This window comes from Sorex fumeus, unplaced genomic scaffold (assembly GCF_029834395.1).
Source record: "Sorex fumeus unplaced genomic scaffold, SorFum_2.1 ptg000006l, whole genome shotgun sequence".
In the NCBI taxonomy this organism is placed as follows: domain Eukaryota; kingdom Metazoa; phylum Chordata; class Mammalia; order Eulipotyphla; family Soricidae; genus Sorex; species Sorex fumeus.
The window spans coordinates 38,974,376-38,997,967 of record NW_026606063.1 but is presented as its reverse complement, the minus strand read 5'-3'; the positions used below and the strand labels follow the sequence as shown (position 1 = coordinate 38,997,967).

Genomic DNA, 23,592 nt, shown 5'->3' with positions numbered 1-23,592 from the left:
GGCTCTGTGGTAAAGAAAATGGCCATTTCAAGTAGCTTCCATATGTCTGTAAGAAAAGAGTTGAAAGGGTGATTCCAAACAACACGGAGGTGATGGTTTAAAAGCAATGAGACACCGATTGTGCTTAGATAATCAGCTCTAAGAAAGAATTTCTGCTACATACCGAGTGGGTGCGGAGTGCTGCAATGGTTTTTGACAGCGCCATTTCCCACAGTTCATCAATGTAGGCTCTATTTACCAAGCCCTGGGTGGTATGTAATATGTGATCTTCCACCACAAAAAAGCTAAAATTGAGGAAAAAAGGAAAGTACAAGGTGTCAGAAATTACAATTGACTCTAATCTCTAGAATTTCACAAGCAAAAAGACCTGCCATGAATTTTTTTTAATTTATTTATTGAATCGCTGTGGGAAAAGTTACAAAACTTTCAGGTTTAGGTCTCGGTCATGCAAATATCAATCACATTTCCCTTTACCAATACTTATTTTTCACCACGAAGGACCCCAATAAACCCCCACCCCCCAATGCCTGTGGGGCAGATGAATTCTAGTTAACACTCTATCTACTTTGATTAGCTTCATTGTTTCGATAAAAGTTGCACCATTATTATTTAGACTTTACCGCCCCCCCCCCCCCCCCAAATCAGCCATGCTGAAAAAGCATTGTGAAATGATCTGCTTTCTACAGCTGGGTTCAAGAATTAAATGATGTTGCTATTGCGGCCTGGATTTCTGCTATTTTATTTATTAACCCTGGAAGTATTTCTACTGAGAGTCAGATAATTAAGAGATTGGTTTCTGTGCTTCTGAGGCCGTGGCCGTGCCGGAGAGCCACTTGTGGGGGGTAACTGGTGACCTTGGTAGGGCGTGAAGGACGGGCCGGAACGCCCCTCCCCCCCTTCCATGAAGTTTCAGTCGCGCCCCCACCCCCGGCTCAGACCTGCTCTCCACAAGGCTCCCATTCGGCCACCATCTTTCTTTCCAGAGAGGAGAGGGCGAATGGAGCAACACCCTTTCCCCTCCAGGCAGGCAAGATGCCATGAATTTTTAAGTTGCCACTTTGCCCCCCATAAAGAAAGCAGTTTGAGGAGCTGGAGTGGTAGCACAGCGGGTAGGGCGTTTGCTTGCACATGAAAGACCAGGGTTCGATTCCCAACATCCCATATGATCCCCCAAACACCGCCAGGAGTAATTCCTAAGTGCAGAGCCAGGAGCAATCCCTGTGCCTCATCAGGTGTCACCCAAAAAGAAAAAAAAAAGCAGTTTGATATCATAAATAAAAAGACTTCTTGGACTTAGAATTTTATTTCTTATCACAATATCTTCTCAAGCACTTCTGTTAAAAAAGAATGGGATTTCCTTCCAAGTCAGCTTTTAACTAGCAATCAAAAGCAGAGGTAACTGTTTCAAAATTTTGAAACATTTTAAAATATCAGAAACATAAACAAACAAACAAACAGTGTCCTATTGTTCTAGCTAGAGGGGGCCCAGTAATGTCTCCATTTTGAGACTTCCTGTTACTGTGTTTGGCATATCGAATTCATCACGGGTAGCTTGCCAGGCTTTGCCGTGCAGGGGAGATACTCTCGGTAGCTTGCTGGTTTCTCCAAGAGGGGCGGAGGAATCGAACATAGCTTGGCTGGGCTGGCTGTGCGCAAGGCAAACGCCCTATCGCTGTGCTATTGCTCCAGCCCTACAAGTATCTTACCCACAGGGCAAAGCCTTGCAAGCTCCCGGTGACATATTCAATATGCCAAACGCAGTAACAAGTCTCACAATGGAGACGTTAGTGGGCCCGCGCGAGCAAATCAATGAGCAACGGGAGGACAATCACAATCAATCACGGTGATCAGAAACATAACTTGAAAATATTTAAAAACACCAGGTCAGGAACTTAGGAGATGGCTCAAAGAGCTGGAATACATGTTGTGCATGAGGAAGCTCCAGGTACACATGGTCCTCAAGAAACATCAGGAGTAGCCCCAGAGCATCCAACAGTTTGGGGCCAAAATACCATAACCAAAATACAAATAACTAAAAATCATAACATGAGGCTATTAATATATTTTTAAATTAACAGAAGATGTACTAAAAATATATCTTCATCTAACTTGCTTAAATGTTTATACTATATTAAACAAATCTTAATACAGAAAAAATTTATTATATATCTTAATACAAAAACTATCAATTTTATTGAAACAATATGAATCTGAAGAAAGAAAAGTCAGGAGATAATGCAACTTGTTTCCTTTTCTTTCAGTTTCAAAGTCATCATTTTTCAATTCAAAAAAAGTAAAAAAAAAACTAGCTATATTTGGGATGTTTATTTGGCAACTGCAATTCCATTATTATATAAACAATAGATAGGGTGGCAAGCTATACAGGCAATGAAACTAATCTGGCCCATTGCCCTGCAGACGCATTTATACGCTGTCTATAGCTGCTGTCACACCATGATAGAGCTGGATAGAGTGGCAGACTCCCTATAACCTACTGAGCCTAATAGACTTTACTATTTGATTCTTTTAGAAAGAGTTTGCCAATTTTTGCTCATACTTAATTCCATCTTAATAAGAATTGAGAAATAAAACATCAAGTATAACAAAATCACAACTGAACAATTTTTTCAGCCACACATACAAAAAAATGAATAATAAAATATAATTCAATAATATAATACTGAAATCAAGAAGGGATTCCTCTGGAATCACCAAAAGATAAAAATCACACCTTTGGTATTTAAAAAAAAAAAGTAATTTTGTGAAGGAAACTACATTCTTCCAAGTCTTTTCAATCTATGTATGAAAATTGTAAATTTATGTGTATATACATATAAATATATACCTACCCTACAATTTGATTAAAATACTTTCTGTAGCCATCTAAAGTTTCATGCTGCAATAAAAAAGAAACAATGTCACCATTTGTTGTGATACATTAAGACAAAATTAAAATAATTTATATATAACTTCTCAGGGCTCAGTTTCCAAGACTATAAGGCTATGGGGCAAGTATGAGACAAGGCACACAAGGCAATCAACAGATGCTAGCTGCAATTTTCTTACTGCAAGACACCTCCAACTATAAGGGTGTCAGAATGACAAAACATGCAAAAGGGTAAAGGATACAGACCAAGTGGCCAGAGTGTGCCCTTGACCTGACAGGTACTGATTCAATCCATGGCACTGCCTGCTCTCCTCCAGCACCTCCAGAAGTGTCCCGAGGGCTCCTAGCACCTTGCATGTGGCCCCACAGAAATTATCAAGGGGTAGGGAAAAGCATATATGAAAAATATTTAAAAGACCCTAAGGAAGGAGAGTGAAAAAGGGAGAGAATTAGAGTTAATATCCTACCATGTTAGACGGAGGCTGTAGCACCAAACGAGCCTGTTTTCGCCTCTGCTTTCGGTAGTAGTTCTCAAATGTTTCCCGGGCACCCTGTGAAATAAATGAAAGGAAAAAGGTTGGCAAAATTGTGCCAAATACTCTAGTATTTCACGTAAAATGAAAAGCTGTAGTTGAGGAAGTCACACATTTCCTCAAAATCTGCCTTTTTAACCATAGTAATAATCACAGGAAAAAAAAATAACTATTACCATTAATTGAACCTTATTTACAAATCCCTTAGGAATGAACACAAAGAGGAAACAGCCAGAACTCAACCACCAACAAACATACTAAACCTGGTTTCTGAATCAATAATCACAAACTCACAAGAAAGAAGTCAAACCAATGTTCTCATAGGTTATAATAACAGTTGAAAAAAGTCACAGAACATTCCAGAAAAATGTCCAGAATAAAACTTAGTCTCAATAAATCAGAACAAAGGGGCAAAGAAAAGCAAGAAAAAGACACAAGCTTGGAACAATCAAACAGTCTTCTCAAATAGAACAAAATCTAGCGTAGGATTAATACCAAAAAAGAGTCAAGAGTATCAGAAGTCTTGGTGTTCCCACTCTTCACTTAGGATTTCGGGGCTTAGAGTAAAAGGTGTTCTAAGTCCATCAGTTGACTAATGAGCTCTGTAACTGATTGAACTGTGTCCTCTCAACATTTATGTCCTTCACAGGACCTCAGAAACTGATTTTATTTATCTTTTTAAAGAAAAGGGGTCACTGCAGACCTATCTAGTTCAATTAAATTCAATATAAAATAACATAATATGAGACTAACACCTTAGGACAGCAGAAATAATGGGCAGGATGACAGCTCCACAAATTGGAAGCCAGCCTCACATGTTGGGGAAAAGGCAGTTGGGATGAAGAAGGGAACACTAAGTAAATGATGGTTGGAGGGATCGACTGGGATGGCAGATGCATACTGAAAGTAGACTAAGGACCAAACATGATGGCCTCTTAGTATCTGTGTTGCAAACTGCAAGGCCCCAAAGTAGAGAGAGAATAAGATGGAATGTTCCAGCCGCAGAGGGAGGGGGTAGAATGGGGTGGGGTGGCACGTCGGGTGTGGGGGTGGTGGGACAGTGAATACTGGAGACATTGGTGGTGGAAAATATGTACTGGTGGAGGGATGGATATTCGAACATTGTATGAATGAAACTTAATCCTGAAAGTTTGTAACTATCTCACAGTGATGCAATAAAAGAAAAAAAGGTTTAAAAATAAAGTAAATAAATTCAAATTATGAAGGTGACCTTGAAGCAGTTATCCTTAAAACAAGAGGAGAGGCAGGAGAGATAACTCAAAGGGCTGAATGCCTGCACACATGAGAACCCAACACATGAACCCCCCACCAAGCATCACCAGGACCATATTCTGAACAAAGAGCTGCGAGTAACCCCTTAGCACTACTAGGTTTGGCTAGCACTACTAGCCAAACAAACAACAACAAAACAAAAGGAGAAAATGGTACTAGAGAATTGTGAGGAAGTGCCACGTGTGTCTAGAAGAGGCCATGGTCACTCAGCTGCAAGGTAAGGACAGAAATCCAAGCTGGCCACCTCCAGGGTCTAAGAAGAGGCATGGAAGGATGGATGGTCCCCACAGTCTTAGGGGAACAATAACCTTTTGTCACCTTTATTTTGGTCCTCTAGTGTCCAAAACTGTGACAGAATCCATTTGTGTTACTCTAATACACTCAGTAGTGGTATTTTGTTACAACAGCCCTAAGAAATTAATGTAAGCGCAAAATTTTTCAAACTCCATTCATCATCATTAATAAATTTTACTCTTAATCAAGAGTAGAATTTTCTACTTTCTAAACAGACAAGAGTAGAATAAGAGATAACACAACGCAGTGGTTAAAAGCTCTTATTTCAGAATCAGAAAACTATTCAAATCATGGCTGTGTATTTCACTAGTGGTATAACTCATATAATTTCTAATTTAACATGTTATTCCTTTAATTGAACTTCTACTGTTTAACTTTATTTAGTATATGTGTTATGGTTTTCATCTGTGGAGATGCCAACCTCCTATGTTCTAAAGGTTGTTAGAAAGTTATAATGCTTTTAGAACAGTGGCTGATTAATAACAATCACTATTTAAGTGCTTATTTTAAAAGAGTAAGAGAAGGCCAGATTGACAGAGTAGTGATAAAGCACTTGCCTTGCAAACAACTGACCTCCATTCAATTCCTGGCACTGCACATGGTCTCCATAGCACCACGAGGAGTCAGAAGTAAGCCCTGACCCTAATGGGTATTCTACCCACAGAAGAAGCAGGAAGAGCAAAGGAAGAAGAGGGGGGAGGAGAAGGAGGAGGAAGAGGAGGAGGAGGAGAAGGAGGAGGAGGAGGAGGAGGAGAAAGAGGATGAAGAGAAGGAGGAGGAGGAGGAGGAGGAGGCATGAGGAGAAGGAATGAGGAGAAATAAGGAGGAAGAGGAGAAAGAAGAGGAGGAGGAGGAAAAAAATAAAAAATAAAAATAAGAAATCGATGAGGAAAGATAAATCCTTGTTGATGTGAAAAAGTATGAACTTTATGCACAGTGTGATTCATTCTCCTCTACCCTCATTAAAGTCTGAAGTTTATTCAACATGACTTTCTTTATTAGGTCACTAGATTGGGAGAGCTGGTTTAGGATAATAAATATGCAATCTCAATAGTATAGATCAGTTATTGGTAAGTGTTTTCTGTACAGGGCAGGATAGTAAATATTTTTCAGCTTGGTGAGCCCTATAGTCTTTGCTATAAATAACTGTAACTCCACAAGCATGACACAAAAGCAGCCACATACAAAATCCATAATGAACGTGCCTTTGTTCCAAGCAAGCCTAATTTGGGAAAACTGAAATCAAAATTTCATGTACTCTTCACCTGTCATGAAATATTCTTCCTGTGAATTTTCAACTGACCCTTGAAAATGTAAAAGTCATTTCTAGTTAACCGGTCATACAGACACAGGCAGCAGACTAGATTTAGCCAATGGACCATGGTTTGCTGACCCCTGGTGCAGCTTAAAGACGAAGATTTTTAAATACAAAAGTAATTATCACTGTATAGGCCTGAAGTTTTTCTGCCTGTGAAATGATCAAACCTTAGGCCAGCCAGTTCAAGGCTTTCTTAATCCATAAGTTAATGAGGTAGCAAATGGTTCTATTTAAGGAATAAGAAGTGGAAACTGCCTGTTGGTTTGTTTAAGATATTCCCCACTTGTCACCATTTCACAACAAAGTGGTATTATTAAATGTCAATTACATTCTGTACACACTGAAGGGCTTTTCATTTTAAGTGAACAGTACCAAAGGCCCTTTATTATTCTAGTGTGACGTTACATATTCAACATGAGTTAGAGCCAAAATACACTTAGCTGGAAATTTAGGAAAAGACTTCTCCCTAATTAGACCACAATATACTAATTAAAGTATTTGTTGTAAATGGTAGAAAATACACAAACTGAAAATGAATATAAAAACCGAATCAAAAACTTTTCCTTAATTCTAAAGTAGATACAAATTTTTCCTTCACCTATTCATGGAGAGAACAAAAACAGAAGTAAAGACCAATTTATCTAATAGGTCTGGCTTCCTCATTTACAAAATGAGTTAGGTTTTCCCTAGTGGCTGCTAAATAAATTCACTTTTGATTATTCTATTTCCTCTGCCAATTTTTTCAACTTAATGCTTACAGGTAGAACTTGAGAAGTAAATGTCTGAGCAGTCAGCAGTCCAACTGAGTAACTGATGAAGTGCCTCTCTTATTCATAAATCGGTTAATGAACTACAGAGATTTGCCACTTCAGGTTCAAAATTCTTTAATGATTCTTTTTTTAAATTAAAAAAGTGCTATTCAAAATATACGGAAATAAATTATAAAACAAAGAGCTGGAAAAATTTTGCTGCACATTTTGTATTATAAAACAATGTTCTATAGGTTTTAGAACAATTAAATGACCATATCAGAGAAAAACAAGTCACTTCCATTATTATGGACTCTCGGAATGGTCCCTATTTTCAAAGAATTTATAGTCTACTGTACCAGCAATTAAACATTCAATTGTATTAAAAATAAACTATGGAATCCTGTGGATTGGACTGGTGTGTGTGTGCGTGTGTGTATGTGTCTGTGTGTGTGTGTTTCATGGGTAAGAAAAATGTCAAAGAAAGCTTTCCAGAAAAAAAAAATGACATTTATACTAAAATTTGAAGAATGAGTCAGAAGGAAAAAAACCAGGTGAAGAGAAGTGGGGGAACTGTTCCTTGTAAAAATACAGAAGTTCAAAGGAAAAAGGGCATCACACATCCTATGAATTGAAAAAGTTCTTCATAGCTAAAATTTTAAGAGATAAAGGAGAGGGATGACAAGAAATGAGACTAATGGGCTTTATCAATTATGTTAAGATATTTAAACTTCAACTCAATAGACAGACATTTCTGGGAAAAGTTACTTTAAAAAATCTTTTACTTCTAGCTGTGTTTGGTTTCTCTCTCTTTAAAGTGTCATTAATTACAAAAGTAACACATGCAGTTTTTAAAAAAAGGAAACAGTAGTCATAAAGCAAAGAGAAAAACAAAAGTCATTAGTAATCAATCATAGATCATCACTGTTTACTTTTTCGAGTGTGTTTATGTTTTTGCATGTGTATTTCCTTACACCTTACTATACTAAATACAAGTATTTATATATATCTATACCTATGAATTTTACATACATAAATATGATCATATTGTATATGCTCCTTTCACCGAACTTTATAGTAAAACACCTTTTCTCCGATATACTAATTTAATATAATCACATTTATTTATTTATTTATTTTTGGCGGGGGAATGGGGGCATGCTCTCCAGTGGTACTAAGGAGGCCCAGGGGCCCATCCAGCCAACTGTTGGCCAACCAGACCAGGAGTTCAATGGGAGGACAGGAGGATGTGATGCTACTAAAGCAGTGAGTACTTCAGGGCCATGCCTGGCAATGCCCAGAAGGCTGTGCCATGCCAGAGACTAGGCCAGTGTTGGCCATATGCAGAGTGTGAGCCTTAATCCATATAATCTCCTTCTCTCCCTCTCCATCTCTCTCTCTCTCTCTCTCTCTCTCTCTCTCTCTCTCTCTCTCATTCTAGCATACACAGTGTGACATACTTTTATTGAAAAATACTACTTGACCAGCTTTTCCAACACGTGCCATAAACTGTCACCATGCAAATGCTAGAAACAAAATGAGTTGTGAATAAATGTTCAAAAATAAAAAAACGAGGGACAACATTGGATTTCTCATGTATGTAGGCGCTCAGACACTCATTTGGCTATAAACACAGATAGCACATAGGGGACTGCCACTCCATGTGGGCAAATGAGCGACATTTTTTTGTTTCTGTCTGAGAAAGTAGTCAAGTGTATTATTAACAAGGCTCACAGTGATATTTTACCTGGAAAGGTTACAACTACGCACCAGGAATCAAGTAAGACCAAGTGACATGATCCTTGCTCAGGGGTGGGAGTGAAGAAGAAGAGGCTGATAAAAGATCTTTCTACGAATTTCATAAAAAGGTGGCAATGTATTGCAACACAGACACCAGGCGCATCATACAGTTACTGGGCCCTGTGCTTACAAATGCTGGTGGTATCTGCGCATTTGATTTTGTGAAAATCTTTTAAAAAATGAGCATACACAGGATCAAACAACCTCTACACAGCAGACAAAGAAGGACAGACCTTCTGTCATCTTCATTAAATATTTACTGTTTACTGTGCCAATTATTTTGCTACCCGAATTTTTATCAGTTTGGCCATCCCTGAAGGAAATTGGTAAGGTGTCTATTGGAATGGTGGCTGAGGCCTTCTCATCCATCACAATAACAGAAAATTAACTTTGGGTTAGGCGAGCAGCGAAGGACAAGAACACAAAGAACAGGGAGGGAAGTGGAAGGAGGGAAGAAACACCATTGTTATTCTGGCTTTACTTACAGGAAGCAATATTTCCATTTGGTCTTGGGCAAAACCTGTAATTTCACCACCCCAACTGCAGCTGGAACTCCCTTTTAACTGTCCCGGCACCCAAGTGAAGACAGGTTTATTCAGAGTTTAAAAAAAAAAAGTACCCTGAAAGGGCCATTTTAATTTGCTTCCATGTGAAAAGGGGAGCACTTTTCATAGGACCCCATAATGATGTTCAGCGGGATATTACACTTCACCATATGGCTAATTTGCACAGCAGGCCCAAGCAGGATTTTCTTTCATTAGAACTACCCTAAAGATCAGACTACAGAAACATGTGTAAAGAACAAACCCTAGGTGCCCCCTATTGCTTCAATTGAGAAACACTGGAAACCAGATGTAAAAGTCCATTCCAAGTTCCCATGGCACGGTCATACAGGGTTGTGGAGATCTGTCACAGCTCCACTTACATATGTTAGGATTTTGACAAATGTCTAAAACTCAAGAGCCGCAAAACTGCCAAAACACCTCAGGAAAAGAAAAAGCTATGTACAGGGAAAGGATAATTGCTCCGGTAGATAATTTATTATTAAAAAAACACCATTACTTTCCAAATGCCCCGATTCTTGATATCACTCAATTAGCCTAAAAAATAAATCTACATAAACTTCTGACCCTTTTTGAAGAGAGCAAAGGCAGTCTGACATTCTAACAGAGTCCTGTTTATTTTTAAGATGGCCTTTATAACTTATGTTTGTCTTGGTATTTCCTCCTCCTGCCATAGCCCAAGTCTGAGCCATAGAAAGAACATCCCCTCTGGGGATGTGAGTCTGCAGGATTCAAAAAAGAAGGAAAGAAAGAGAAAAAGAAAGAGAGAATGGAAGGAAGGAAGGAAGGAAGGAAGGAAGGAAGGAAGGAAGGAAGGAAAAAAGGAAAGAAGAAAGAGAGAGGGAAAAAAGAAATCTAATGTCTAATGATTATGGAGTGGTTGAGTCTGTGCTTTTGAAGAAAGTAAACATTATGATTAACAACCCTGGGCTTTGTAATTAGTTTCCCCCTTCCAAGAGAGAGTGTTAATTCATTAAATATTTTAACAAAGAGTCTTTTATTATCAGATTTGGTTTGGCTGGTTCCTTTCATAGCATTACCAATTACAACCAATAAAGCTTTAATTGATGACTACTTTTTATAACCTTTGACCCAAGATGATAAACAGTTATACCTCAGAAGCGAAAGGGTAAACCTCAAAGGGAACAGTGTCTTAATCATGCTTAGCAAACCAAAATGCTTAAAATTACAACCTACCTACCTGGCTAAAACAAAACCCCAGACTTCCTCTAAGATTAAGGTAATTGATGAAGGAAAGATTTGAATTTCACTTTTAAGGTAAGTGTCCCTTTTGTTAGGAAAACCCTAACTTTAAAGTATTGTCTTGTAACAGTGGATCTCAATATACTAAATGCACATCACAATATAACTATGATACATTTTAATCAACTGGAAGGCATTTAGAGGGTACTTTATACTGACAAAACTTTTAATATAAAATAATTTGCTTCAAATTATTTTACTCTTAAGGAAAAAGGTACTACAATTGAAATTATACTCCTATAAACCCCATCATTCTTTTCAGTGGTCCTTTTCAGTAGCCAGGATTGTGATTGAAATATGTAAACAAAGAAGTAAAACAAATTAATAGCCCAACATTGGCCACCAACCATTACTCAAGAACTAAATGTCTAAGCATGAAAAGAAAGGAGAGGCTTTCCTTTAATTAGTGTTAAAAAAAAAAAGCAAAATTTTCTTCACTTTCTCCAAAGGTCTGTTTCCAAAGTTGGTATTTTCCGATTACTATTCAATGGCCCAAATCCACACTTGCCAGATTTTCTTCTTTTTTCTATTTTTTCATTTATTTTAATGTAACCGTTGATACAATTCTAGCATTAAAATTGATTAGATAACAGAGCTCTGATATCAAAATCAATAAGTATATACAAAATTGGGCTGGAGCGATAGCACAGCAGTAGGGCATTTGCCCTGCACGCAGCCAACATGGCCGACCCGAGTTCGATTCCTCCACCCCTCTCGGAGAGCCCGGCAAGCTACCGAGAGTATCTCGCCCGCACGGCAGGGCCTGGCAAGCTCCCCGTGACGTATTCAACATGCCAAACACAGTAACAACAAAGTCTCCAATGGAGACGTTACTGGGCCCGCTCAAGCAAATTGATGAACAACAGGAGGGCCTTTACCTTTACCTTATATACAAAATTAATTTCATGCAAAAATTGTTATATCATATCACAGGATTGCTAAGCCCTTGCCTAAGCTGTTATTTGCTAGTTAAGTCTCCTGTACTTATGTTTTTGTTTGTTAAATTTAGTGGACTTCAATATTACTTTCCCGCCTAATTTGGTGTTCTCCTACTACAATTTTAGTATTCCTAAGGAAAGTCTCTTCTAATGCACACCTGCCAGACTTTTTTTTTTTTTAATTTTTTTTATTAGTGAAACACCATGAGGTACAGTTGTAGATTTACAATTTTTTGTGCTTGGGTTTGATTATACAATGATCAGATACCCATCCCTCCACCAGTGCCCATTTTCCACCACCATGGATAATATCCCCCACACCCCCATCCCCCCATCCCCCCCTGCCTCTGTGGCAGGGCAATCCCCTGTGTTCTCTCTCTCCTTTTGGGTATTGTGGTCTGCAAAAGACTGCCAGACTTTTTAACTGCTTCAATGTTTCGCAATTTGAAAGATGAAAATCTCCCAGGCAAATCACTGAATCTATTCCATGTTGCCAAATGATGAGGGTCTCTACACAATTACTAAAGAGCTAATAGAAAAACGTGGTAGCTAAAAAATGTATATTAAAAAATGCTGCTCTGTCAGAGCTGTTACCGAAGATCACTTTGTGGAGATGGGGCAGTGAGATTTTCTTAATAGCCCTCACAATAGAAAGTAATGGCCTAACAGAAAATACAGTATAAGATTTTATACAGAAAGAGCTAAGCGTATAGCTTTTAAGTGACTTCCCACGTATATAAAGGAAGGCAATGCCAGGAAAATTGCTAAATCTGAGGCTCCGTCGAAGTACTTTATAAACTGAAAGACCTATACATGTATTTTATGATATATATAAAGGCTGCTTTATTAAAGACATATGGCCATTCCTGCATTTTAAAATCAAATTTGCCACACACAAACACCCCCAAAAACTGCTCTTTATATAGTTAAGTGAGTGTAGAAAAAAATTGTATAAATAAATCTATTCTCTTCCCTGTCTATTACAGATGTTGTACAGAAACAAACTTAGAAGCTAAAAATAATCTGTCATATTAAACTTCAGATGTTCAGAGAAATTGACAGCATATCTAGAAACAGACAGAATGAACAAATAATAGGTGAATATTTAGTTAAAAAATGTTAATACTATAGGTTTAGAGAAAAAAAAGAAAAACAAAAGTTGAATGAAATTTGCTTCAATAGCATTCCTTTAATTAAACTTCTTGTTAAGAGAGAATTGTCAATTTACCTGAAGAAGAGGCAGATCAATGATCTTTACCACTGATTTTCTAATAGTAATTATCTTAGAAAAGTACATGTACAGTATCCCAGTATCACAGCTAGGAACATTCAAGGGGCCATTTCCAAAAGTACAAGGGTCCTTTTAGTTTTTTTTTTTATAATTGTACTTATATCCATTGACTCCTAGCCCCTACCGAACATTCGATGAGCAATAACCCATTCTGCATTTCTATAATTTGTCATTTAAAATTTTACACAAGTGGAATTTTACAACATGAACCTTTGAAATGAACTCATTTCACTCCACATAAATTTCTGGAGATTCAGCCAGGTTGCTGCAAATATCAATAATTCATTCCTTTATATTACCTAGTAATATTCCTTAATATGATATAAAGTACCATAATTAAATAACCCACTAACTGAAGGGCATCCAGGCTTTTTCCATTTGGAAGATATAATGAATAATCTGCTATTGACATTTATGATAGAAAATATATTACGCTTTCACTTTTAGTATAAATGCCTAAAGGTACATTTACTGGGTCACAAGATAATTCAATGTGTTGTTTTTGATGAAACTTCCAAGGTATTTTCCGGAGTACCTGCACCCCACCATTTTAGATACCCAGCACCACACTCAGAGGCAGCTGTGGTCACTATTCTGACTGATACAAACTTAATTTCACACTATTATGGAAATATAAGGACACTGGCAGAGGGATATAGGCACTTGTAGGAGGGTGTGGTATAATAAAATACTGCATGCCTGTCACTGTCACTGTCCTCCCATTGTTCATCAATTTGCTCAAGTGAGCCCAGTAATGTCTCCATTGTGACAATTGTTACTGTGTTTGGCATATCCAATACATCACGGGTAGCTTGCCACGCTTTGCCGTGTGGGCGAGATACTCTCAGTAGCTTGCCGGGCTCTCCAAGAGGGGCGGAGGAATTGAACTGGGGTTAGCAGTGTTGGCCATTTGCAAGGCAAATGCCCTACCTGCTGTGCTATCCCTCCAACCCACACTGCATGCCTAAAGCACTAATTTGATACTAAAGTAATTTATGGCATATCACAATTTGTAATCTCATAATTAAATGAAAATTTAATTAAAATAAAATGTGGAATTAAAAAATAGAAACAAGAATATTATGGATCCACTTCAGACTACCACAATAATATGAATGTTACAATAAAGTCAGTTAATACAATTTTTTTCCAATGCATACAAAAGTTACACTTACACTATAATGTAGTCTAGTAAAATGTGCAACGGCATTGTTTCTAGAAATATATATTCAGACTATAAAAATATTTCAGAACCTAGCATACAAACAGATGTGCCACCCCCCCAAAATAATAAATTTTAATATTTAACAACAATGGGCGTTAGTGAGACAGTACAGGAGTAAGGCACTAGCTTTGCATACAGCTGACCTGGGTTTAATTCCTGGCATAGCAGATGGCATCCTGAGTACCACCAGGGGTCATTTCTAAGCACAGAGTCAGGAACAGTCCCTGAGTATTGCTGGATGTGGCAACCAAGTCTTTCTCTCTTTTTATATATGGGTCTTGTTAAAGCTCTGCTCATTCTTTTCAATCTTTTTCTAGATGTTCCTTTCACTGATTTTCTCTATTATTTTCTTCTTCTTCTCAGTTTTTTTGAGTTATGCTCTTATTATTTTCTCTACCCTGCTTGTTTATTTTGGATTTCCTTTCTTAGGTTTTTGAGGTGAGAGAGTGCATCAGTTTGAGATTTCCTCTTTTCTAATGGATACAATTTTTGGTGCTACGAATTTTCCTCGCAACACTGTTTTAGCTGTGTCCCAGACATTTTTATTACTTATCAGTTCAATATAGGTTATTTGCTTTGAGACTTCCTCCTTGATCTAGGTATTATAAAGAAGTAACTTATTAGGGTTTCAGAATTTTTGCAGATTTTCCTGCTATATTTCTCTTACTGATTCAACTTTAATTCCATTGAAGTTTGTGACAATTTAAATTTTGTTTACACTTAGTTTGCTGGAGCGATAGCACAGAGGTAGGGCGTTCGCTTTACAAGCGGCCAACATGGCCAACCCGAGTTCGATTCCTCCGCCCCTCTCGGAGAGCCCGGCAAGCTACCGAGAGTATCTCGCCCGCATGGCAGAGCCTGGCAAGCTACCTGTGATGTATGCTACCCATGATGTATTGATATGCCAAACACAGTAACAACAAAGTCTCCAATGGAGACGTTACTTGGCCCGCTCGAGCAAATCGACGATCAACAGGAGGGCCTTTACCTTTACCTTTACACTTAGTTTATGATCCCTGTTACACTCTAACAGTGTACGTTCAGTGGATACTTAGAAAGAATGTAATTCTGGTGTCATGGATACAGAGTTCTATAAATACCTAGCAATAACTTGTTGTTTGACGGTACTGCTGAATTCTTCTCTAACCTTAGTAATCCTGCCTATTAGTTTGACCAATTATTGAGAAAAGGGGTTTCAAAAGTCACTTTTCTTCATCCATTCCACCAAGTGCAATTATATACATGTTAGGGTTATGTCTGATATTTTGTTTTTCATTATAGAATTTTTCTCTTTGATTTGTTTCATTTTTTTCTTGCCTTCCAATATCATTATTTATAGTTAATTGATTACATAATATTTAAAGATATCTTTTCATTACCTGAGTTCAATTCCTCCGCCCCTCTCGGAGAGCCCGGCAAGCTACTGAGAGTATCTCGCCCGCACGGCAAAGCCTGGCAAGCTACCCGTGATGTATTCTATATGCCAAACACAGTAACAAATCTCATGATGGAGACGTTACTGGGCCCGCTCAAGCAAATCGATGAACAATGGGAGGATTGTGACCGTGATCTTTCATTACAGTATTTGAAGTATAGTCTTTGGGAACACTTTTAGTGGTTATTTCATCTAAAGTTATTCATATGTGTATATGTATTATAAAACTTTTAATTTTACTTTTATTTTTTAGCTATCTATAAATATAATTTACATATATTATAGAATTAAAGTTACAAATTGTCATAGGCTCCTGGAATCGTCACCTGTTCCAAGGACATATAGAAACCTTCTTCCCTTGAATACTTAACCCCTTTTTTCCATTTATAACATATTTATGATTTTGGTTCTGGTGATTTGATCCACAGTTGGCAGTACTCAAAAGACCATGCAGTCCTGGGGATCAAACCAAAGTCAGGGACATGCAAGGGAAGTACCTTAACCCTTATATAATCTTTTGGGTCCTCCTAATTTTCTTAAATATAGCACAGCGGTAGGGCATTTGCCTTACGCGCAGCCGGCCCAGCCTAGCCGGGTTCGATTCCTCCGCTCCTATGGGAGAGCCCAGCAAACTACCAAGAGTATCTGCTCCCCATGATGTATTTGATATGCCAAACACACTAACAACAAGTCTCATGATGGAGACGTTACTGGGCCCACTCAAGCAAATTGATGAAGAATGGGAGGACAGTGACAGTGACTGTTATAACTCAGAGAGACTAAAGACTGGAAATGGTTCCTCAGTCCAACCAAGAACACCAACCAGGGACTGGAGCAATAGTACAGTGGGTAGGTCATTTGTTTGCATGTGGCCAACCCAGGTTTGATTCTTGGTATCCCATATGGGCCCAGGAGGAACCCCTGAGCATGTTGGGTATGGCCTAAAGCCAAAAGAAGGGGGTGAGGGGTGGAAAGAAAAGAAAAAGACCAAGCAGTAAATTCCTCACGGCCAGATAAACAACTTTCCTAACAGATTTGGCACTTCTCGCCAGCCTACATATTTTTCAGGGAGAACTAAACAAACCTTTGACTACAATGCTTTCCCTCAACAAAGCAGAGGGGAATTCCAGCTCCAGTGTTTTCAGAATGAGGTAGCTGGCCCGCTTTCTGTCCATCTTGAGACAGTGGCAATGAAGAGTTCCACCAGCTTAGAGGGATGGTGAGATATGTGACGCCGGCAGGCCGACATGGCAAACTCTGGAAAAGTGTGCTGCAAATTCCAACTAGACATACACAAACCAGCTATATAGCATAGCTCCTGTTGCTAAGGGCAACATGTCCGGGAAACAGAAAAAGGAATTATCAGACTGGATAAATGCCCTCCAATTCCCCAGGAGCTTAAAACCCCTTCAGCTCCTGGGGAGTCAGTCAGTAGACCCTTGTCTTTCACGCTGTCTAACCTGTGATCAAGCATGAACCCCCCAATAAATCTTCTCTGGGAATAAATCCTTGGCTGCTTGTCACTTTATATTGCATGCAGAGCGAAAGAACCCTAGTCTATCACAGAACCCAACCAGAGTCTTGGTCACATTATCTTTTAAACAAACTAAACCTAATACATGCAGAATATACTTTCTGTTCAAGTGTATATTAGACATTTACCAAAACATACTATATGCAAAGGAAAAACATCAATTTCAAAGTGAAGAAATCTATGGTATATATATTACCTGATTTTAGTAAACAACCCCGAGTGCCCAAGAACAGATAAGTGGTTAAATAAACTTTGGTATATCTACAATATGGAATACTATGCAGCTGTTAGGAAAGATGAAGTCATGAAATTTGCTTATAAAATGGGTGGTCATGGAGAGTATCATGCTAAGTGAAATGAGTTAAGAGAGGGACAGAAACAGAATGACTGCACTCATTTTTGGAATATAAAATAACATAATATGATATTGACACCCAAGGACAATAGACACAAGGGCCAAGAACACTGCTCCATAGTTGGAAGCCTATCTCAAGAGCTGGGGGACACTGGTGGTGGTGAATGCGCACTGGTAGGTAGAGGAATGGGTGTTTGATCATTGTATGACTGAAACTCAAACATGAAAGCTCTGTAACTGTATCTCACAGTGATTCAAAAAATAAAAAGTAAATGAAAAAAGATAATCAGAATATTCTGTTCCTAAATACTCTTCTCAGTGAAAAGAACATTGAAGCCCATTAAAAATACTTGCATAAGAATGTCATGGCAGCCTGAGTCACAACAAAACGCAAAACTGAAATAGCCCAAAAGTGTTTATTAATGGTCACAATATAGAAAATTACTTCACAATAACAAGAACCTATATATATGTATATGTATATATATATATGTATGTATAGCATTATGACTGAATCTCAAAAACATTACACTGAAAGAAGGTAGATGGTTACATTGATATAAAGTTCAGAGCAGGCCAAACAAATCTATGGTGATAAAACTCTGAAAATTTTAACTGATGGACCTGAGATATAGTATGGGGGTTCAGATGCCTGCCGTGAATGTAGCTGACCTCAGCTAAATTCTTAGAACCATCTGACCCCACCCCCCACCACCATCAGGAGCAATCCCCAAACATAGGGCTAAGAGTAGCCCCTATGCACACCAGGTGTGACCCCAAACTCCAGACAAAATTTTACTTGATAAAGGGGCTGGGAGGGGGGACGGAGAAGAAAGGTGATAAAGACTATAAAGGAGAAATTTCTTTAAAAGATAAAAAACATTCAATTTCCAACCATTAATGGAGTACTCTAAAGGATAGGACAAATTTCCCAACATGTGGCATTGAGTATGGCACTCATTAAGAGTACAGATGGTTCAACACCCAATAGGAGAGAGAGAGAACAAAAGGGAATGCCCTGCCACAGAGGCAGGGTGGGATGGGGGGGACGTGGGGGGTGGAAGGGATACTGGGATCCGTGGTGGTGGGAAATGGGCACTGGTGGAAGGATGGGTATTTGATCACTGTATAAATGAAACCCAAGCACAAAAATTTGTAAGTCTACAACTGTACCTCATGGTGTCTCACTAATAAAAATTTTAAAAAAAGAGTACAGATGGTTGCCCTCTTAATTAAGATAGATTAAAAATTAATTTAATTAGATTAATAAAGGTATGCTTACTCCTAGCTTGCCAAAGGACTTTATACATTTTCAATAATAAATAAATGTCTTATTTATATTGGTTAAAATCACTTAACAATCAATCACCAAACATTTATGTCTATTGATTTATTTTCTGATAATTCCTTTTGCTATTCATTTAATTTTTATTGAGCAAGAAATATAAAATAAATTCATTATATGTCTGCCAAGGGGGCAGGCTGGGGATGGGAGGGAGTCATGGGACAATAATGGAGGGAAAGGGACACTGGTGGTGGGGTAAGTGTTTAAACATTGTATGCCTGAAACAACTCCAACTATGGACAACTTTGAAAATCATGGAATCTTAATGAAAACTAAAAGAATGTCCAATTTCCTTCTGTGTGGCATTTATACAACTATACACATAGGCTAAACTCCACAAACTATATAGTTAAAGTCTGCAGATTTTAATGAATGCAAATGTTAAACACACACACACACACACACACACACACACACACACACAGAGTTTCATTTCATTTCCCCCTCCCTGTCAAATTTTATTGTTTGTTTTTGACAAAGAAATTTTAAATTTCCACAAATCGAAACAAAGAAAAAGCCAAGGATGTCACTTAGTAGTAGAGCAGATGTAATGTACTACATGTAAGGCCCTAAATTTGATACCTGGAATAGTCACGATCACGATCACGACCATCCTGTTATTCGTCGATTGCCTCAAGCAGACCCAGTAACGTCTCCTTCGTCCTAGCCCTGAGATTTTTTAAAAAGTGCCATATTCAAGGCTCTTTCAGAGTTAGGAGAATGAGACCCATCATTGTTACTGGTATTTGGCATATTGGGTGCACCACGGGGAGTTTGCCAGACTCTGCCATGTGAGCAGGTTACATTCGGTAGCCTGCCAGTTTGTCCAAAGTAGGAATGGGATAATAAGATGTCATAATAAGATGTCCTGGAATATTAAGTTAAACAAATTTTTAAAAATTAAAATAGGGAGCCTGAGCAATAATACTGTAAGTAACGCATTTGCCTTGTATACAGCTGACTCAATTTTGATACCTGGGACCCAATATAGTCCCCTGGGCACGGTGATCCTTGAGCACAAAGCCAGAAGTAAACACTGAGCACTGCTAGGTGTGGCACAAAAACTTTTAAAAATTTTAAAAAATAAAGAAATTTAAATATCCCATGTACCAAAGGAAAATAAATGGTCAACAAGTATTAGGAAATCTCCACAATCAATGGTGATTTCAAAATTTTACAGGAAATTTAAAATGAGTCATTGTTGTTGCTTACCAGATCAGCAAAAGAAAAAAATACAATATTTAATAATCCTTAAAATGAGATGACACTGCACTTAACTCCTTAACTCCTAGCTAAGAAAAGTTCATTTTTAAGACATTCCTTAGAGATTAAGCACCAGAAAGGTTAAAATAAGTCCTTTAATTCACTTTAATCATTTTACCTAAAATAACAATCAAAAGCAGCGACAGAGCAACATCAAAATGTACAGTTTAAAAGAACTTGGTTCTTATTCTAGTAGTATAAATTAGAATCCTAATTTACTCCTAACTTTTTGATATCACACTATTTATTTTCAGAATTTTGGGGGCGATGGAGGGTGTCACACGAGCAGTGCTTTGGGGTCCCTTCCACTAAATCCTAGATGACCACACAGTGCTAAGGATCAAACCAGGGGTGCCCACACGCAAAATATATGCTCTAGTCTTTTAAGCCACCTCCCCAAGCTTAAGCAGTGTATTTAATCTAAGTCTCAACTGCCTCATCTGCAAAGTAGTGACTTTAATATTTAAGGGGTTATTATTTAATAATAAGAGGCGAAAAACAAGTCTAGTATATGGTAAGCACTCAGCAAGTGATAGTTATACTCATCGTAAGTCTCATCAACATCATGATTCATTATATTAAGTAAACTGAAAGCAAAAACCAAATAATAATGTTGTGTTTATGTTTGTTAAGATAAATAAGGTTATTTGTGATGTGATACACATTACACAGAGAACAAATTAAAAAGAAATTCAGATAATGTAAATTTTTGCCAAATTATATCAAAGGAAAATATCTATAATGAAGGAATTATGAGCAATTTGGCTTCTCCTACACTTTTTGCATTTTTTAAAAAATAATGAACAATGACATTTGGAAAATAAATCCAGTATTTCCTTAGTTCCCTTTTATCAAAAGCATCACAGTATACACTGACTGAACTTACCAGGTCAGGACAGAAGAAGCCTAAAGTAGAGACTGGTAGAAAGACTGGTACAGAGATTGTTAAATGCCTAGTCAGGAACACAAGAAGAAAAAAAGAAGAAAAATTGCTCTCTCCAGATCTTCCCAGGATGGGAGAAGTATGCTGAAAGTAGACTATAGACCGAACATGATTGCCACTCAATGCCTCTTTTGCAAACCACAACACCCAAAAGGAGAGAACAAAAGGGAATGCCCTGCCACAGAGGTAGGGTAGGGTAGGGGGATGGGGGTGGGAGGGATACTGGGACCCATGGTGGTGGAAAATGGGCACTGGTGGAGGGATGGGTATTTGATCATTGTATAATTGAAACCCAAGCACAAAGATTTGTAAGTCTACAACTGTACCTCATGGTATCTCACTAATAAAACATTTTTTAAAAATGCTCTCTCCAAATGTGACAGTTGAGAATAAAAGTGGTTTTTGTTCTATGGCTACAACTAAATAGCATATGGTTAACAGTACTGGCACCCGAAAACACACTATCCTAGTTCAGCAAGAGAACCATAAAGCTGTCACATGGGTAACCTGCATCTACCATTTATGCCCACAGAAAAGGAGGCTGGTTACCTGGTGAATCCTCTCTGTAAATACCAAATATCACCTCTAGATTAACTGTATAAGATGATTTAAGGTATCAGAAGACACCTTGTGTAATAGAAATTTTCAAACAAAGAGCTTTTGAAATTTCCAAATATTTGAAAGCCTCCCTTAAAAGAGAAATAAACTAGGCCAGGAAATGGGAAATTTTTGGTCTTTTTTGAATGGGAGGGCCCACATGAAGGCTGATCCTGGAACAAACTGCACAGTAACCTGGCATGATGAAGGGCTATTTGGCAACTCAAGGAATGATGATCTACTCAGAGACTATCCAGAATGAGTTTGGCTCTACCCAAGCTATGGCTGGCAGCATGCCTTTGAAAACAGCCGTATTAGCATGGGCCCTGAAAGCCCTGATGTTCCTAGGCCAGGTCTAGACTGAAGAGCAGAGAGAGCACAATGTTATTTCAAATTAAAAAATATGAGCTAGGCTAGAGAACTATTCCAGCAAGGTTGAAACTTGACATAGCAGCTACAGAGAACTCTGATAAGTCCAACAAAACCTTGTGTGATGGCATTAAGTCATCATTAGAGTTCCTCATAAAGGAAATAATCCCCAATCTAAGGAATAAACTACTACACATCCTTTATGCTACTCCTTTCTCCAGTCATTTTTCTGAGCCCAAATCAGTGTGGTTTATCTGTCTTCCACTGGACCTGAATAAGGGATTTCCAGGTCAAAACACTACTAGAGGGCAGAGTATGACTATTGCTTTTTTCTCAGAAACTACCAAGACCACTCTTTCTTCTCAAACTTCAAAGACCAGATAGTATGAAAACAATGTCAATGTGTTTATTTTTAAAAATAATACCGTCAGAATGTATCATCACAGAAATCTTTGAACTGGCTACATAGCATGGACCCTGCAACAAAAACATCAATGATGCAGGAAAGTCAAACAACACCCCTCCACACCACACACACACACGCACACACACACACACACACACACACACACAAAAGTGGATTTCATATACGACTGCTTCATCAGACTTTGCTCCTATTTCTGCAAATCAGTAGTTCTATGGTGCACTGGGAGAACAACTTATCTCTCTAAGTTTCAATTCCTTCAACCACTAAATCAATGCCCACTCTAAACCCTACTTGTGTCAAACTGCCATCATAAGGGACAAATGTGATAAAGTGCGAAAGACAAATGTGTGAAAGTGCTGTGGGAAAAAACACATCAAGCTCCTAAACTTGAAAAGGACGCAAGAGGTTGGGATGTTGACTAGAGAATACTTTAGTGTTATAAATAAGAATCTTAAATGAAGGGAAAAACACAAAAAACCTTTCTCTCCTTCTAGTAGGTGTTATAGCCTTGGATCCTTTTCTATTTCCGTAATTTCAAGAACTGCTTGAGAGGCAACAGAGCACTGAAAATTAAACTCGATCATTTATGCTTGCCATTTTCCCAAAAAATATTTCACAGAAGCCGCAAGGACACAAGTACTTTGATTACAATGAAAAAGAGAATGAAAAATTGGAATAGACTATACTTCAGGCATTACAGGGGGTTCCTGTAACTCATTCAATGGGCAAGTGTCATGTTTGGCATGTGGGAACCCTGGCTTCAGCTCCCAAGTTCACAGAGAGCAATGCCTAGCACCGCCAGCTGAGTTCCCCCAAGAAAAAGAGAAAAAAGAAACTCATAGTAAAAGTGACTTTTAAAGATGATATATTTTAATTGCCATCTTTATATAAGCTTTCCCTAAGAATCACAAAGCAAGCACTTCACTTCCTGCACTGTCTCTCTGGATCCTCAAATCAACTTTGTAAGATGCAATCAGACTAACCGGTACGAGGAAGCAGGTAGACAGAGCCAGTGAGATTTCAGGAAAATTCTACCAAAATTGTGCTAGTGAGGAATGTGCTTCACCCACTGACAAAAGACAGAAAACTTAAGATGAAAATGGAGAACTTGTCAAATCATTACATTTCTTTCTCTCTTTAAAAACAAGGACCTCCTTGGGGGCAGAAGAG

The 23,592-nt window shown here is 38.2% G+C and overlaps 1 protein-coding gene across 1 annotated transcript in view; it reads right to left on the bottom strand.

The window, feature by feature from the left end:
- The window catches only part of EXOC6B (exocyst complex component 6B), a 598,998-nt gene that overhangs the window by 274,335 nt on the left and 301,071 nt on the right, over positions 1–23,592 (bottom strand). Inside the window, exons 9-11 of the mRNA XM_056129778.1 lie at positions 3,355–3,438; positions 2,850–2,896; positions 164–284 (exon numbers count right to left, since the gene is read on the bottom strand). Of these exons, the coding sequence (XP_055985753.1) occupies positions 164–284; positions 2,850–2,896; positions 3,355–3,438 (252 nt within the window). The remainder of the gene's footprint in view (positions 1–163; positions 285–2,849; positions 2,897–3,354; positions 3,439–23,592) is intronic.